The sequence below is a fragment of the Labeo rohita genome, chromosome 21, assembly GCF_022985175.1.
Source record: "Labeo rohita strain BAU-BD-2019 chromosome 21, IGBB_LRoh.1.0, whole genome shotgun sequence".
NCBI classification, from domain to species: Eukaryota; Metazoa; Chordata; class Actinopteri; order Cypriniformes; family Cyprinidae; genus Labeo; species Labeo rohita.
In genome coordinates this window covers 29,686,016-29,702,490 of record NC_066889.1, presented here as the reverse complement: position 1 = coordinate 29,702,490, position 16,475 = coordinate 29,686,016, and the positions used below count along the sequence as shown (strand labels likewise).

Genomic DNA, 16,475 nt, shown 5'->3' with positions numbered 1-16,475 from the left:
ACAAAAACGGTTTAGCAACGCGGTAAAACAATCAGAACACTTAATACTTAAGTACTCAAGCAATGTGTTGAAATTCATTTAGAACAACATAAAAACCGTTTGCTAAACCGATCCGAGCTCCACAACAGTTTAACAACTCACTCAGAACCCCACAGTAACTTTTACGAAAATTAACCACGGTTAATTTAGATAAATCATGGTAACCACAAATAAACCTTGGATTTGCTACACCTATCATGGTTTTGCAGTACAAAATTCGAACAAATTTTTTTTTACTACAATAAAACCATGGTTGATTTTCGTAGGGGACGCGTTAAATCCACCAGAAAACATTAGCAAGGGCAAAGTCATACATTAAGATCGTTCTTGTTTGCTACAGGTGAAAGCATTACTCACATTTTCATCAGAATTAATGCCTAAAAATCTGGTACTTCCTACAATTTCGTGTTGTTTTCAACAGGAATTCTGCTCAAGTGTATGTATATCACGCATAATGTAAATTATATGTTTTGTATGTAACTTTAAACTTAGCAAACAGCCGCCCCACAGGTGCCGTTCCACCATTTTGTTTAACTTCAAACAAAAATTCCCGCCTTTGCCAACAAGCGCGCAAAATGATTGACGTTTCTGATTGGTTTAAAAGCTGCCGGCCTCTCCCGCGACTTCTATTCTTGCTCTTTTCAGGGTGTGTCGTCGTGCAGTTCTTGAGACAGACTGTGTGATTTCACACGACACCTGTTTCCCTGATATCTGTCAGCTTGTAGAGACATTTTATCCGAATTCCTAAAAACCTAAAAACCTTTTTAAAGGAATAAAACACATCTCGTCTGATCTCGACTCCAGTGTAATGCGGTTTTAAAGCCGTTTGCTCGTTTTGTTGACTCAGTGTTCCCTTTTTATTTAACTACCGTCCTGATCCAGAAAGCAGCTCTACACTGACCGCTAACTCAGTCCTGAAGTCCTTTCATGCACTTATTACATTACTGAACATGTTTCATTGCCGGCCAACATCCTGTTTGACCGCATCTGACCCGAGCTCGAATCCGCTGAAGCGCTCAACACAATCTCAGCTCTGCTGCAAACGATCAGGCCTGTGATTTCGCTTGAAAAAAAGACTGGAGAGAAAAATGGCTACATTACAACTCAGAGTTTATTATACAGAGAAATGAAGCTCAGATGTGGCGAGGTCTCAGAGGTTTCACTGTGAACATAAATGTGCTGAACTGGCCGTATTTAATACGCTTCACTAATACACACGGACTAAGAAACATGACTGCTTTAATTATAGAGAATTAAATGAAAACGTAAAATCGAAACTACAAATTGACATTGTATAAAAAGGCATAATTCGTTTTTTTCCCGATGAACGTTAAACAGCATGCTGTCCATTATTAAAAGTGTAGCTAGCTTATTATTTTTATTACAATTATCAAACGTACCGTTTAACATAATAATAATAAAAAGGATCAATGAATATATTTTATTTTCATAATGCTTTAACCGAGCGTTTTAACGCTTTTGTTATTTTTTAAACAATCCAAAATAGCTTTTCCCTGTCATTTATGCTCATTTTGTAAAGAAAACAATCCCGTCCCTAACAAATATTCACAAATAGACCCTTAAATGATACAAAATTAATTTAGAATTAAAAAGGTGTGTTATAAAAGGTGCATTAATGCACTGATTATTTAATATTAACAAAATCTAACATAAAAGCGTATTATGCGCTTTTTTCTTTAATTATTTACCTCGATCGATTCACTAAGAGATTAAACTATATGAATCCGAAATTGGACTAATTTAACAATCACGTTTATATTTCGTTGTTTTGATTATAAATATAATGTGGTCTTGTGTCGCTTGTTAATAATTTACCGGTAATTACAAATAGAAATGAAAAAAATAAACAATCGAATTCCTTAGATATTTTTTTATCTAAAATACTTAATCAGTATTTTCTCTAAGAAACTATTTAGCAGAAACATTCATTTCAAAACGTTTGCTTTTGTAGTGTAAAAACGATATTTGAGCATCTATATTTTTCAAATATAAACTATTTACATAAAACGCGAAGGTTAAAATGTATTTTTAATGCTGTTATTGTGAATTAGGACGTTTATCTTTTCATTAAAACACCATGTTATTCAAATGATTTTTTTTTAAATCATTTTAATTTTAATAATCGTAAATTGTCCATTTTGCGTTTCTTTCTAATTATATGATTTTAACAAATGTAAAGATAATATTCCAAACACATGCATTGGATTTTAAACGCGTCTCATAAACCTGTCACAGATTTTCGTTTCGTTTTTAATCGCGGAGCTCCTCTCACAGGAACGCGCTTGAGACTCGCCCCCGCGGACACGCGCTCATTGCATGGCGTCTGCTGCCACCCAGCGGCCAGAACATTTTTTTCCTTCAAGAAACCCCAAAATTATGCACCAAAAAAGCTGTTGAAGTTTTTAAAATCCTAAAAGGGCAATGCTTTCAAGTGCTGACAAACAACAGTAGCCACGTGCCTTTGAAAAAGGATCGACTTTATTTACAGGAACATTTCAGGAGGGGTTCAGATAAAAATGACTGATCCAGGGCCTCATTGAGACAAAGCTGTGTCTTCTCTCTCTCTCTCTCTTTCTCTCTCGTCTGATGGCGAGCTGAGGGACGGATCCGGCGCTCGGCAGTGTCTGTGTGTGTGTCGGTGGTGATTTTGCCCAGTCATGTTGGCGGAGAGAGACGCCCGTGGAGAGATTGCAGCAATATGTCGTGTCGTCTTTTCCTCTTCAGTGACTTTCTCCCTTCTTACCCACAACCTGCGTTTCACACACGTGCACGTTAAATACTTCCGTCATGTGAACTAACAAAATATCCAGTGGGAAATACTGAATGAAATGACTGAATCTTTACTCACCCGTTTGAAGTCGTTCATGTTCGTCGCCTGGACAGGAGTCCCGATAAACGTCAAGTAGTTCACTTTTGTCGTCTCGTCGTCTCCTTGGTTCGACTTGATAAATAACTGAACACAAAAACAGGTGGAATGTGAGAAACCTTTGCTTCAGATTCCCAAAAGCTTCTTAAACCACACAAATAGCATAACATTACGATGAACATTAAAAATTGGACTTTTATAAAGTTTGGGAAGCATTTGTAAATTATGTTTGGATTTTACTGATTTTAATGCAGGTGTATTTTGATGTTTTTAGTAATTCATTTATATTAACTTTATTTTTCTCACTTGAAATATTACGAATCATGATTCTTAATATTTTGAGTTATTATGAATTAAATAAGATGAACATTTAAAGACAGGCTTTTTTTAAAAATATAATAAAGTTTGTCAGACTGTAATTATCTGGACTCTGAGGTTACAACAGTTATATTGTTTGGATTTCACTGATATTATACATTTATTTATTTATTTAAAAAAGTTTTATAGCACTTTATAGAGCTGTTTTTATCTTTACGCTTATTTAGCTACATTTTTTACATTTATTTTTCTCCCTTGAAATATTGTTATACAAGAAATGTTTAAAGATTGACTATTTGCGTTTTATTTATTTAAATGTATATATTATATTATATATTATTATATATTATATATTTTGGATTTCACTGATGTAATGTAGGAGTATTTTAAGATGCTGAAATAGGATTTTATACAATTACTTATTTTAAAAAGGTTTACAGGTTCACTTTCTGAGCTGTTTTTATTTTTACGCTTATTTATTATATTTATTTTTTATTTACATTTTTTTTTTTTTTTTTTCTCCCTTGAAATACTGTTATATAAAAATATTTAAAGATGGACTACTTATGCTTTATTTACATTTTTTAAAACTTTTTCCCCATCAGAATAGCTTTTGTTACAAAAAATTATATATTTTGGATTTAACTGATGTAATGCAGGAGTATTTTGAGATGCTGAAATGGGATAGCACACATTTAATTTAAAAAAAAAATTTTATAGCACTTTGAGTGGTTTTTATTTTTTTATATTTAATATTTATATTTATTATATTTATATGTATATATATTTTTTTTATTTACATTATTTTTCTCCCTTGAAATATTGTTATAAGAAATGTTTAAAGATGGACTATTTATGCTTTATTTATTTATTTTTACATTTTTTTTCCCCATCAAAATATTGTTTTTGTTGCAAAAATGATATATTTAGAATTTCACTGATGTAATGCAATGAGTATTTCAAGATGGTGAAATAGGATATAATACTTTTTTTATTTATTATTTAACTTTTTTCTCCCTTGAAATATTGTTTTGTTACAAAAAATTATATATTTTAGATTTCACTGATGTAATGCAGGAGTATTTTGAGATACTGAAATGGGATAGCACACATTTATTTATTTATTTAAAAAGTTTTATAGCACTTTCTGAGCTGTTTTTAGTTTTTTATATTTAATATTTATATTTATTATATTTATTTTATATTTTTATTATTTTTTTATTTATTTACATTTGTAATTTATTTTTCTCCCTTGAAATATTGTTATAAGAAATGTTTAAAGATGGACTATTTATGCTTTATTTATTTATTTATTTTTTACCATTTTTTTCCCCATCAAAATATTGTTTTTTTTGGAAAAAATTATATATTTGGGATTTCACTGATGTAATGCAATGAGTATTTCGAGATGCTGAAATGGGATAGCACACATTTATTTATTTATTTTTTTTTTTTTAAGTTTTATAGCACTTTCTGGGCTGTTTTTATTTTTTTATATTTAATATTTATATGAATTATATTTATTTTAGATTTATTTACATTTTTAATTTATTTTTCTCCCTTGAAATATTGTTATAAGAAATGTTTAAACATGGACTATTTATGCTTTATTTTTTATTATTTTTTTTTTTACTATTTTGTCCCCATCAAAATATTGTTCTTGTTGCAAAAATTATATATTTAGGATTTCACCAATGTAATGCAAAGAGCATTTCAAAATACTGAAATAGGATATTATACTTTCTGAGCTTTATTTATTTATTTATTGTTATTCTAATTATATAAGATGATCATTTAAAGACAGACTATTTTTTTTTATCAAGCTTGGGAGACATTTGTAAATTATCTGGACCTTGAGGTTGCAAAAATGTTATAATTTGGATCTCACTGATGTAATACAGGTGTATTTTAAGATGCTGAAATGGGACCTAGTACTCTGTGAGCTTTATTTATTTATTTGTTTTTTTGTTTAAATATTTATTTAGTTGTGTTTTTTTCATTTACTTTTTTCCCATTGAAATATTGTTATTCTGAATGAATGGATGGTGAATATGCATTGTGAAAAGCACTATACCAATAAACCTGAACTAAACTGAGTGTACAATACTGTGTGTATTAGTAGTGTAATCTGACATACAGTCACACTGTTGACGTTCTGAAACTTGACGTATCTGAGCGGGATGAGACCGTCATCTTTGTAGTCTTCCTCCGACAGATCCAGCATCTGCGTGGCTTCGCTTCTCTCTGCGTCATCGAAACCCATTGAACGAGGAAGATTAATGAAGATCTTCACACTCTTTGGAGCTTGAGCTGAGAACAAAATTAATATAAAAAAAAAAAAAAAGTCAACATACTAGAAGCAAGACTAGAACGTCAAGACTGACAGGTGGCAGTAAGGACGTCTTACCTAATTCAGGAGCCAGCAGTTTCATGGAGAAGAGTTTGACAGGTTGATTGAAGGCGATTGTGATCAGAAGCTGCAAACAAACACAGAACGATCAGTCCCGAGATCATATTTACACTTGGTCTGTGTACTTGAGAAACTCACACTGACAGTAACTGTGATCTGATCTTATTACTGAGAACACATTACAGTTTCACTTTCACTTTAATGTCCAGTAGATAGATACGGCTCATATTGTTAAACATGATACAGAAATTACATGGCAAGTAACTGAAGCACCAAAATTACTAACTGGAATTTAATAAACTTAAACTGAACTAAAAATAAATTAAACCTAATTATTAAAAACAAGTAAAGATATAAAAATAAAAGACAAAAGCACATAAAACACTACAGATTCTAATTATTAATTCAACTCTAATTATACCAAAAATATGAATTTCTAAATTATATATATATATATATATATATATATATATATATAAAAATTAAAATTAAATAAAAATGAAAACTGAAAATAGATAAACTATAATATTATAGAAATAATACTGAAACAAAACTGCCCATAAACATTGGATAAAGCAGTTATAAACAAACATTTTAACCTTGACAACTGGTAATTAATTAATAAAACATATTAATAATTAATAACTCAAACAAAATACAATTAAACCTAAATATAAATTAACTTAAAAGGCAAAGCGCATAAAACACAAAAAATAAAGCTAAAATAAAAAAAAATAACACTGAACATTAAATTAAAAAAAAAAAATTACTATATTACATTAAATAATAATAAAATAACTCTATCTGTAATTATTGGATGGAGCGGTTATAAACACATTTTAACTTTGACAACTGGTAATTAATTAATAAAACATTAATTAATAAATCAAACCAAAGTACAATTAAACGTAAATCTAAATTACTTAAACTTAACTTAAAAGGCAAAAGCATATAAAATACTAAAATTTAAAATTACATAAAAAAGAAAAGTAAAAAAAACAAAAAAAAAAAAAACAAAAAAAAAACAACTACAATATTATATAAATAATACTGAAATAGCACTGGAGCAGTTATAAACAAACATTTTAACCTTGACAACTGGTAATTAATTCATAAAACATAATTAATACATCAAATCAAACTACAGTTAAAAATGAAAACTGAAAATGTAAAAATAAAAGCTAATTCAAAATATTAATGAAAACTAAAATAGTGTATAAATAATACTAAAACACTGGTTGTAGTTATAAACAAAATGTTCGACTGACAATTAGTGATTAATTAATTCATCAAGTTATAAAAATGTCACATCAAAAACAACAATAAAACAAATAATAAAATTATGACATTAAAATAAGTAATTACGAATATACAATATTACAAAAAAATACTTATACGTTTGTATTAATAATTATGTAATAATTCTAAATTATTAAATGTCAAAAACAAAAAAAAAACACTTACTCAAATATTTACTAGTGCTGTTAAATGATTAATCACAATTAATTGCATCCAAAATAAAAAGTTGTTTACATAATAAGTGTGTGTACTGTATATATTTATTATAAATACACACATACAGTATATCTTTTGAAAATATTTACATGTATATATTTTTATTAATATAATTAATATTATATATAAATACATTTAATATACATTTTCTTAAATATATATAATCATGCATGTGTGTGTGTATTTATATACACATATATATATACACTACCGTTCAAAAGTTTGGGGTCAGTAAGACTTGTAATAGTCTTTAAAGAAGTCTCTTATGCTCATCAAGGCTGCATTTATTTGATTAAAAATATAGAAAAAATACAGTAATATTGCAAAATGTTTTTACAATATAAAATAATGTTTTTTATTTTAACATACTTTTAAATAGAATTTATTCCTGTGATGAAAAGCTGAATTTTTATCAGCTGTTACTCCAGTCTTAAGTGTCACATGATCCTTCAGAAATCATTCTAATATGCGGATTTATTATTAGAATGATCAATGTTGGATAATATCAACAGTTGTGCTGCCAAATATTTTTTGGAACCTGTGATTTTTTTTTTTTCAGGATTCTTTCATGAATAACAAGTTTAAAAAGTACAGCGTTTATTCAAAATATAAATATTTTATAACAATGTAAATTATTTATTATTAACTTTTAATAAACTTTTAATTATTAACTTAATACATCCTTGGTGAATAAAAGTATTAATTTCAAAAAAAAAAAAAAAAAAAAAAAAGAAACAATAAAAATGTACTGACCCCAAACTTTTGAACGGTAGTGTATATATATATATATATATATATATATATATATAAATACATACATACATACACATATATATACACACATATATATATATATATATATATATATATATATATATATATATACATAATAAATACACACAGTACACACACATATACTGTGTAAACAAACACTTTAATTTTGGATGCGAATAATTGCGAATAATCATAATATTTTAATATTCTGTTTGCCTGCACGTCATGAGACCATTAATTAACATCAGGGAACCACGAACATGTGAAAAGCATGTATCCAAAGGATTTTCACCTGTTCATCACAGTCTGATTCCAAGTAGGTCGAGTCCTTGATTAAGCAGTTGTCAAAGCCACAGTCGTCACTCTCGTTGAGACATTCACAGCCCGCTTTATTGACGAACGGCATCAGGTCCATCTGAACACACACAGCACGCCAGAAATAACACAAACTTCAAATATGAACCCAAACACACACAGTACAGACTACAAATGGCATGTACTCACATAGCCTTTGGGAATATCCGAGTCTTCGTTGCTACCGGGATCGTTCTCCACGTGCTGTTTGATCTTCTCCTCCAGGCCGGAAGCGTCTGCGCCCTGATACTGGTCCACGCGCACTTTGTTTCGGAAGAACAGGAACGTCGGCGTCGCCGAGATGTTATTGGCCGCAGCTGTTGCCTAAGAGACGGAAAACAGAATGTTTTGGTCACACCAGTGTTACTTTAGTACCACTGAGATACTCCTTCATTCAGTTTTAGTAACTATGTTGTATGTTTTTGTCATTTTTATTAGTTTCTCTCTACACAGTATGAGTTTTAGATTTAGTTATTTAAAGAAGAAGTCCACTTGCAGAACAACAATTCACAAATAATTTACTCACCCCCTTGTCATCCATATAATGGACTTCATTGGTGCCCCAATTTTGAAACTACAAAATGTAGTTTAAATGCAGCTTCAAAGGCTCTAAAGGATCCCAGCCGAGGAAGAAGGGTCTTATCTAGCGAAGCGATCGGCTTTTTTTTTTTTTTTTTTTTTTTTTTTTTTTTTTTTCGGAAAATAAAAATTTGTATACTTTTAAGCACAAAAGTTCGTGTAGCACAGGCTCTGGGATGCGCGTCCACGTACTACTGAATCACGTCGAAAGGTCACACAGAACTACAGACCCAGTGTTTACAAAGTGAATGCACAAAGACTAAGAAATTGCAAATAAGTCAAACACTGTTCATAAACAAAAAGGTACAACGATGTCAGACGATTCTGAAGTTGTAGGAGAAAATAAGATGGAGTTTTTCACCATACTCTACCTTTCTGAGCCGGAGTACAAAGACGATGAACTTACACGTGATTCGTAGTAGTGATGGGAAGTTCGGATCATTTTACCGACTCTGACCTTTGAGTCTCGTTCAGCAAAATGAACGAATCTTTTTTTGAGTCATTTCGTTCATTTTAGCAAAATATAATTAAAATGTTCTGTGTTACTTCCCTAACACATCTACTGCTTACACAAACGTTGATCACACTACAAACAAGACAAAACTATAATGCTATAAGAAACAGAAAAGATTCATTCATTGTTTACCTGGGTCTTTAGTCTATGATTAGCTCACCTCACCTCTTATCTGACAAGTTTTTGGGTTTGAGTCGTTCGTTCATCACGTGACAGCCCCATAAGATGAACGAACCACTCGAAAAACAGGTGAACTAATTCCAGTACAGAACCTGAATGCGCGACTGAACGAATCACTCCCCGAGACGACTCGTTCTTCCTGAGTCACATTAAAGATTCGTTCAAAATGAACAAATCGTTCAAGAATAACCCATCATTAATTTGTAGCGTCAGGGACGCACATCCCAGAGCATAAAAAGTATACAAATTGTTATTTTTCGAAAAAAATGACCAGCTGTTTTGCTAGATAAGACCCTTCTTCCTTGGTTGGGATCATTTAGAGCTTTCAAACTCGGGGCACCATATCAGTCCATTATATGGAGAAAAATCCAGAAATGTTTTCCTCAAAAACCATATTTCCTTTACGACTGAAGACAGAAAGACATTAACATCTTGGATGACAAGGGGGTGAGTACATTATTTGTAAATTGTTGTTCTGGAAGTGGACTTCTCCTTTAAGTGCATCCAGATAAACTAAATGCATATTAGAAATGCAGTGCAGAAAATATTTCACCTAACTTTGTGTTTCTATTCAAAACTGACCAGCCTACAAAAACTCATATTTTCTCATATTATTGCCAAATATTGCATTTAATATTTTATCAGCTTGCTTTCTTTCAGCGAGTACAGGTTTTTTGTATTTCAGTTTAGAGCTGATTGATCTATATTGACAAAATTATCCACAAATAATGCTTTTGCACACAAAAACTGAGGTGCATGAGGTCAGATCAATGAGGCCTAGGACTAAAAGAGACACAAAACTGGATCTTGGAATTGCGTAAATTTGTAAAAACGCATTGCTTTAATCAGAAAGCGCTTTCACTCACCTGACAGACGTGGACGTCGACTTCCAGAAACACAACCTGAGGGTATTTGTTGCTCAGCATGTTGAACGCCGGAGCTATTCTGACGCAAGGACGACAGCTGGACAGAGAAAAACCATCAACAATGAACACCACAGACAAACAAAACAAGCAAATTGTGTAAAAACAATTTTCTTTTAGAAACTGCTGGTAAATTTCACAACTAATTATAAAGAAACAGCCAGTAACATATCGAATTAAATGTGAAATTCGGAAGTAGAAAGACTAAAGTTGTATTTCTGCAAACATGATTTCAGAAATTTCAGGAAAACGTCCTCCTAAATATTAGCTGAACCAGTTATAAACTACATTTTCAACATGACAATTAATTATTTATGCTGAAATCTTAATTAACAATAGAATTATATAATAAAATGCTAAATGAAATTAAATAAACAATACTTGCACTACGAGTCAAAAGTTTTTGAACAGTAAGATTTAATGTTTTTTAAAGAAGTCTTTTCTGCTCACCAAGCCTGCATTTATTTGATCCAAAGTACAGCAAAAGCAGTAATATTGTGAAATATTTTTACTATTTAAAATAACTGCTTTCTATTTGAATATATTTTAAAATGTAATTTATGCCCGTGATTTCAAAGCTGAATTTTCAGCATCATTACCCCAGTCTTCAGTGTCACGTGATCGTTCAGAAATCATTCTAATATTCAGATTTACTCTTCAAGAAACGTTTTTGAATATTCATTCATTTTAATCATTTTTCAATATTTCAAACAGCTGAGCAATTTTTTTTCAGGATTCTTTGATAAATAGAAAGATCCAAAGATCAGCATTTATCTAAAATAAAAAGCTTTTGTAACATGATTTTTTTATAAATTAATACTTGTATTGTTACAAAATACTTCTATTTCACATAAATGCCATTCTTCTGAACTTTCTATTCATCAAGGAAAGCTGAAAAAATTATACTCCGCTGTTATCAAATTAATAATAATAATAAACGTTTCTCGAACAGCAAATCAGCATATTAGAATGATTTCTAAAAGATCATGTGACACTGAAGATCGGAGTAATAATGCTGAAAATTCAGCTTTGAAATCACATAAATAAATTACATTTTAAAATATATTCAAATGAAAAGCAGTTTTTTTAAATAGTAAAAATATTTCAGAATTTTACTGTTTTTGCTGTACTTTGGATCATATAAACACAGGCTTGGCAAGCAAAGGAAACTTCTTTTTAAAAAAAAAAAAAAAAAAAACATTAAAAATGTGGTAGTGTATAAATAACAAATAACCATGTGTTAAGAATTCTTTCCTAATACGCTATTAGAGTACTTTTAAAATAAAAGGAACCAAGCTTAAGTACATATTAAATATTTCAATATTTTATTTGTTTACCTGCATGTCACGTGACCATGAACCAACATGTGAATGTTGGAGTATTCCCTTAATATTTCAATCATTTATAAAGAAACTATTTCAGGTCAAAAAGATTAAACCTGCAGCTCAAGTAAACAGTTCTTTATTATTAAAAAACGTTTGACTGGGAGTGCATGTATTTGTTTATTTAATTTCATTTAGCATTTTATTATTTAATTATATTGTTATTTAAGATTTTCAGCTTTTTATTTCAGATAAATGCTGATCTTTGGATCTTTCTATTTATCAAAGAATCCTGAAAAAAAAATTGCTCAGCTGTTTGAAATATTGAAAAATGATTAAAATGAATGAATATTCAAAAATGTTTCTTGAAGAGCAAATCCGAATATCAGAATGATTTCTGAACGATCACTGAAGACCGGAGTGATGATGCTGAAAATTCAGCTTTGAAATCACACTCAATTTGAAATCACATACTCAAATGGAAAGCAGTTTTTTAAATAGTAAAAATATTTCAAAATTTTACTGTTTTTGCTGTACTTTGGATCATAGAAATACAGACTTGGTGAGCAGGAGACACTTCTTTTTTTAAAAAAAAAAAAAAAAACTTAAAAAATGTGGTAGTGTATAAATAATAAATAACCATGTGTTAAGAATTCCTTCATAATACACTAGAGTAGTTTTAAAATAAAATCAAGCAAACTTAAGCACAAATTAAATATTTCAACATTTTATTTGTTTACCTGCATGTCACGTGACCATGAACCAACATGTGAATGTGAGTATTCCCTTAATATTTCAATCATTTATAAAGCAAATATTTCAGGTCAAAAAGATTAAACATGCAGTTTAAGTAAACAGTTCTTTTACATGTAAACAGGATACTTTCTGTAAGAGTCTCACGGCTCTGTGTGTGTGTGTGTGTGTGTGTGTGTGTGTTTTGCTAAGTCATGCCGGTGTCGGTTCAGTTCTTGTCCTCCGTTCAGTCCGGTTTTTGAGTGGCGGGCCTGTCCGTGTTCTCCCGGACACTCAATCCCCCGCCAGGTGTGTGTGTGTGTGTGTGTGTGTTTGTACGCGTGTGTTGTCGGTTCTGTCGGGTTCGGCTGTAGCGGCCTCACACACACTCACTCACCCGCTCATGGTGAACTTCACCACGGCCAGCCTGGATCCGGCGCCGCTCAGCTCCGCCTGGAACTCCGAGTCATTCCCGATCACCTTCACCCCGACCATGACTCAAACACACGGGGAACGAATCGCTGATTAGCGCTACAAATCACTTCTAATCGCTCAGATTGATCTAAAATCACTGAGGGGCTCGGCGCGGCACGACGCTTCTCCCGAATCGCACTTCCTGTGTAGTGATGACGAGGGTAGAGAGGCTGACCAATCACGGACGACGCTTCTCGATTGTGATTGGTCAGCTAGCCTGCGTTCGTCAAAAGAGGCGGTGCCTGGGAGCGTCATCGATAAATCCGTTCATGAATGTCGCAAAGCGACTGTCGTAAGGTTCAAATATTTAAATACTTAATATTTATAGTTTTACCGCTACTACAAATACAAAACTAAACTAATTAAATAAAATACATGACAACATAAGATAACAAATCCACTATTCTCTTGTTTCAGACCAAGCATTTTTATATATTTTATTTTATTTTTATTTTTTTTTTCAAGTTGCCATGGTTACGAGCCGGTTAACGTAACCAAAACATGAGCAGAATCAAAACTTCGATGGTTTTATTTCTGGTTTCATTAGTTGCGCTGAACCAGACGAGCGCTGAGCACGGTGTGTTTTCACACTAAGAAAGTATTATTTAATATTTTAAGAATTAGCTATTAGTTTTGGTTGCTCTATGAGCTGTTTATTTATCAAAAAACAGCATAATTAGGATGTTTATGTGTTTTTTTTCCCCTACATAAATATAACTGTGTTTTTCTCATTAAAACTTAAAATATTTTATTGACCTGTGTGATTTTTGTTTGCTTTTTAGAGAGGGAAGCACAAAAAAGGAGATTTGATGTGGCCTCGTTACCTAAGAAAGCTAAGGAGCTGACAAAGCTTTCGTCTTTGAAGGGAAGGCAAGAGCAGGTATTTTCTCAAGATCATTTTACAGTAAACTGCTGTGTAATGATATGCTGTGTCCTAGAGTAAGGTGGTGTAAAAAATGTAGGAAAAAATATATATATATATTAAACTAAAAATATGAATTAAAAAATTAATAATGTAAAAAATAAAAGTATTTTTTGAATGTAACAAAATAATGTAAATTTTATATGAATGACAAAATATAATAAAACTTCAGTGAAGTAATAAATAAAAATTACAATTAAATAAATAAATACAAAAAATTAATAATATAAACATAAAAGTATTTTTAAAAAATAAAAAAGATACTATAATTTTAAATTATTGACAAAATATAATAAAACTTCATTTATGTTAATATAAATTAGTTGCATAAATAAAAACAAACTTATAAAAATAAAACTAATTATAAAATATAACAAAATATTATATTTTGTATATATTGTAATATACAAAATATTTACAAAATATTGTACATTTTATATGAGTGACAAAATATAATTAAACTTCAATGAAGTAATAAATAAAAATTACAATTAAATAAATAAATACAAAAAATTAATAATATAAACGAAAGTATTTTTAAAAAATAAAAAAAGATACTATAATTTTAAATTATTGACAAAATATAATAAAACTTAATTTATGTAAATATAAATTACAGTTGCATAAATAAAAACTTATAAAAATAAAACTAATTATAAAATATAACAAAATATTATATTTTGGAATATTGACAAAATATAATAAAACTTCATTTTAAAAAATAACAGTTACATAAATATTACAAAAATATTAATCTAAAAAAAAATTTTCTAAAAAAAATTTTTAAAATATAAGTAAATAAATAAATGACAGTTATATAAATACAAAAATTAATTATCTAAAATTTAAAGTATTTGTAAAATATAACAAAATATGATATATTTTTGTTGACAAAATATAAAACTTCATTTAAGTAAATAAATAAAAATTACAGTTACATAAATACAAAAAATAATTTTATAAAATGTATTTTTGAAATATAACAAAATATTATATATTTTAAATTTTAAAATATAATTAAACTTCTTAATTTAAGTAAATAAAAAAATTCAGCTACATAAATAAATACAAATACAATACATCAATAATATACTTTTAAAAACCTATTAAAATATAACAAAATATATTTTAGACAAAATATTAAACGTCATTTAAGTAAATAAATAAAACTTACAGTTACATAAATACAAAAATTAATAATAAAAAAAAACTATTATATATTTTAGATTGTTGATGAAATATAAAACTTCATTTAAGTAAAAAAAAATACAGTTACATAAATACAAAAATTAATTATATTTAAAAAATACTTTTTATAATATAACAAAATATTAAATAAATTAAAATTTAATATTAAATAAATTAAAACAGTTACATAAATAAATACATTTAACGGTACATTAGTAAATAGGAAAAAAAAAACATGTAATAATGTAATTGTTACAAATACTGCTCTTTATTAAAGGTATCCAAAGAACAGTCAAAGGCAGGCAAAGGTCCAAACATGCAGATATTAAGACAATCCAATTCACATAATATTCAAACAACTAGGCAGAGAAACAAAACACAGAGTCCAGGACAGGAATACAGGTGCTCAGACATGCAGTTGTAACAAAGACACCACTTAAATAAGCCAAAGCAAACACAGTAACAATACACAGGTGTGCTGAATAAAGCCATAGTGAGTCCCGGCCAAGAATCATGGAAGTAATTTTATTATAGTGAGTATAACATGGGATTTCCTTCAAAAAAATGTCAAGATTGATTTTTTACTGTGATTTTCTGTTGTTAAATAGTGAAATCTGGTTTATTCAATGCATTGTTGGTGTTGTTTCAGCACTTGGAGAAGCTGCCGAAGGATTTTGCAGTGCTCTTTGAAAGCACCTTTTCCCTGGAAATGAGCCTTTACTGTATTCTGCTGCTGTATGCAATCTTTCAGCTGCACTGCTGCGAACGTGTAAGACTTAACACTAAAAAAAAATTCAGACATTAGTGATTCCTCAGATTGGGCTGTGAATGAAGTCTATTCATTACTGGTGGCTAATGAATGCATGTCTCTTTTGTATTTTTGCAGATCTGCATGTGGGGAAAACAAAAGCCGTGGTCTGATTATGTGGAGCTGGAGATGGTTGAGATGGGATGAGGAAAGTTCACTTTTGTGATGAAGAGATGAAGATTAAATACACAAAACACACACAGCTGTGCATTTGTTTAATAAACACCTTGATATTTTATAATACCTCAACTTTATGTATTTGATGTTTCATCACACAACACAGACTTTTATGAAACATGTCTTAAAATCCCATAGACTTACATTGACGGAATGTTCAAATGAGCCAAGACTGTCAAACTTCAACTGTCAAAACTTCCTGAATCCCTTGAGACTCAGTCAAGCTTCCTTTCTATGGGAACATGCTACTGTATTATAATCCATTTAAACTCATTCAAACTCATCTTCATGCTAGTAGCTTGCTAATCATGCTAGTGACATGCTAGTAACTGGCTAATCATGCTAATAACATGCTAACA

The 16,475-nt window shown here is 29.8% G+C and overlaps 1 protein-coding gene across 1 annotated transcript; it reads right to left on the bottom strand.

Moving 5' to 3' along the window:
* Nucleotides 1–2,516: 2,516 nt before the first annotated feature.
* txnl1 (thioredoxin-like 1) lies at nt 2,517–13,175 on the bottom strand. Its single transcript, XM_051092915.1, has 8 exons — nt 12,945–13,175; nt 10,437–10,533; nt 8,448–8,621; nt 8,236–8,358; nt 5,652–5,721; nt 5,382–5,554; nt 2,909–3,013; nt 2,517–2,810 (listed from the first exon to the last, which is right to left on the bottom strand). The coding sequence occupies exons 1-8, from the start codon at nt 13,040–13,042 to the stop codon at nt 2,781–2,783; spliced, it is 870 nt and encodes a 289-aa protein (XP_050948872.1). The 5' UTR covers nt 13,043–13,175; the 3' UTR covers nt 2,517–2,780.
* Between the last annotated feature and the right edge of the window lie 3,300 nt (nt 13,176–16,475).

What these genes read in the sequence shown, in the direction of transcription:
- txnl1 (XM_051092915.1), bottom strand. Translation starts at nt 13,042, where the DNA reads ATGGTCGGGGTGAAGGTGATCGGGAATGACTCGGAGTTCCAGGCGGAG. An exon ending in TCGACGTCCACGTCTGTCAG is followed by an intron (nt 8,622 to 10,436) that starts GTGAGTGAAAGC and finishes TCCGTCTCTTAG; the next exon opens with GCAACAGCTGCGGCCAATAA. An exon ending in ACATGAACGACTTCAAACGG is followed by an intron (nt 2,811 to 2,908) that starts GTGAGTAAAGAT and finishes TGTGAAACGCAG; the next exon opens with GTTGTGGGTAAGAAGGGAGA.